The sequence below is a fragment of the Propithecus coquereli genome, unplaced genomic scaffold (assembly GCF_000956105.1).
Source record: "Propithecus coquereli isolate 6110/MARCELLA unplaced genomic scaffold, Pcoq_1.0 Scaffold27, whole genome shotgun sequence".
In the NCBI taxonomy this organism is placed as follows: domain Eukaryota; kingdom Metazoa; phylum Chordata; class Mammalia; order Primates; family Indriidae; genus Propithecus; species Propithecus coquereli.
Window position 1 is genome coordinate 12,818,649 of NW_012148285.1, and position 1,685 is coordinate 12,820,333.

The following is a 1,685-nucleotide window of genomic DNA, read 5'->3' on the forward strand; positions in this document are numbered from 1 at the left end:
CTCGGGAGGCTGAGGCAGAAGGATCGCTTGAGCCCAGGAGTTTGAGGTTGCTGTGAGTCAGGCTGACACCATGGCACTCTAGCCCTGGCAACAGAGTGAGACTTTGTCTCAAAAACAAAACAAAACAAAAAAAAAACAAAAAACATGGGTCGTCTTCATGTCCTCTCTTTTTTTCCTTTATTAATCTGTGAGATTTTATTATACACTAAGATTATTCATGTCTAATTTATTATAATTTGTTTTTAATGTTTATGTTGTATTTTGGACACCCGGAAGTGTACTTATTATGCAGTTAGATCTGTTACGTTGTGCATTCTTTTCTTACATTTCAACCTGTTACTTGCCAATATTTTCTACTAGTTATACTGTCTTGTATTTTTTAACATTGAACTATCTTTGAACTTAGTTTCATCTGTTGTGAGGAAGAGATATAATTTACCCCCCTGCAGAATAGTTATCTCATTGTCTTAGCTTAATTTATTGAGTAATCAATTCTTTCACTATTATTTTTTTGGAAAATGTGATATGTGTATTTAAAATAAAACTTCGATTTGCATTTAAGGTTTGAAAAGGCCTCTGTGGAGTACCAGGAGCACCTGTGTGCCATGACAGGTGTGGATTGCTGCATCTCCAGCTTTGACAAGTCTGTGCTCACGTTGGCCAATGCTGGGCGTAACAGTGCCAGCCCCAAGCATTCTCTGAATGGTGAGCGTTCATTATTTAAATGAAACAAAGCAAAAATTGTAGTCAAATATTCTGTACTGAGGATCTTACTGTATATTTTTAGGTTTGTATACTCTTTGAAACATTTATAATTACTCTGAATCTCTCTCTTCTTATTTCATAAAATACTTTCACTCAGGTGAATCCAGAAAAACCGTCCTGTCCAAACCAACTGACTCTTCCCCTGAGGTTATAAATTATTTAGGAAATAAAGCATGTGAGTGCTACATCTCAATTGCTGATTGGGCTGCTGTACAGGACTGGCAGAATGCTATCCATGACTTGAAAAAGAGTACCAGTTCTACTTCCCTCAACCTAAAAGCTGATTTCAACTATATAAAGTAAGACTTTCTTTTTCCAATTATAAATTATGATACTTAATCCAGTTCAAACAAATTTTTAATAACTATGAAGTCTTCCTGTATGGCAAAAAAATATTAAAATTGGTCATATATACTAATACCAAATTGTTGTATTTCTAATAATACTGATGTTATAAAAATGACTACAATAAGAAAGCAACATTAGAGGTGAGGAGGTATTTGTGTCATGGGAAAGCAGACTCATAGCTGCTGAGACAGTGACTTGCTATTGATTCTCAGAACATACTGTTCTAAAACCTAGACACGTGATAACCCTTCAAGGTGGACAGAGTGGGAAAAAACCCTAGATACGGCTTGAAAATTATACCAAAATAAATACAAGGCCAGGTGTGGTGGCTCATGCCTGTAACCCTGGCACTTTGGGAGACTGAGACAGGAGGATCTCTAGAGCTCAGGAGTTAGAGACCAGCCTGAGCAAGAGCTAGACCCTGTCTCTACAAAAAATAGGAAAATTAGCCGGGTGTGGTGCTGCGTGCCTGTAGTTGCAGGTACTTTGGAGGCTGAGGCAAGAGGATTGCTTGAGCCCAGGAGTTTGAGGTTGCAGTGAGCTATGATGACGCCACTGCACTCTAGTCAGGT

At 37.9% G+C, this 1,685-nt stretch overlaps 1 protein-coding gene across 1 annotated transcript in view; it reads left to right on the forward strand.

Annotated features, from left to right (window-relative positions):
* Positions 1 to 1,685, forward strand: part of SMG1 (SMG1 phosphatidylinositol 3-kinase-related kinase) — a 160,273-nt gene that overhangs the window by 99,654 nt on the left and 58,934 nt on the right. Inside the window, exon 26 of the mRNA XM_012647554.1 lies at positions 563 to 705. Within this exon, the coding sequence (XP_012503008.1) occupies positions 563 to 705 (143 nt within the window). The remainder of the gene's footprint in view (positions 1 to 562; positions 706 to 1,685) is intronic.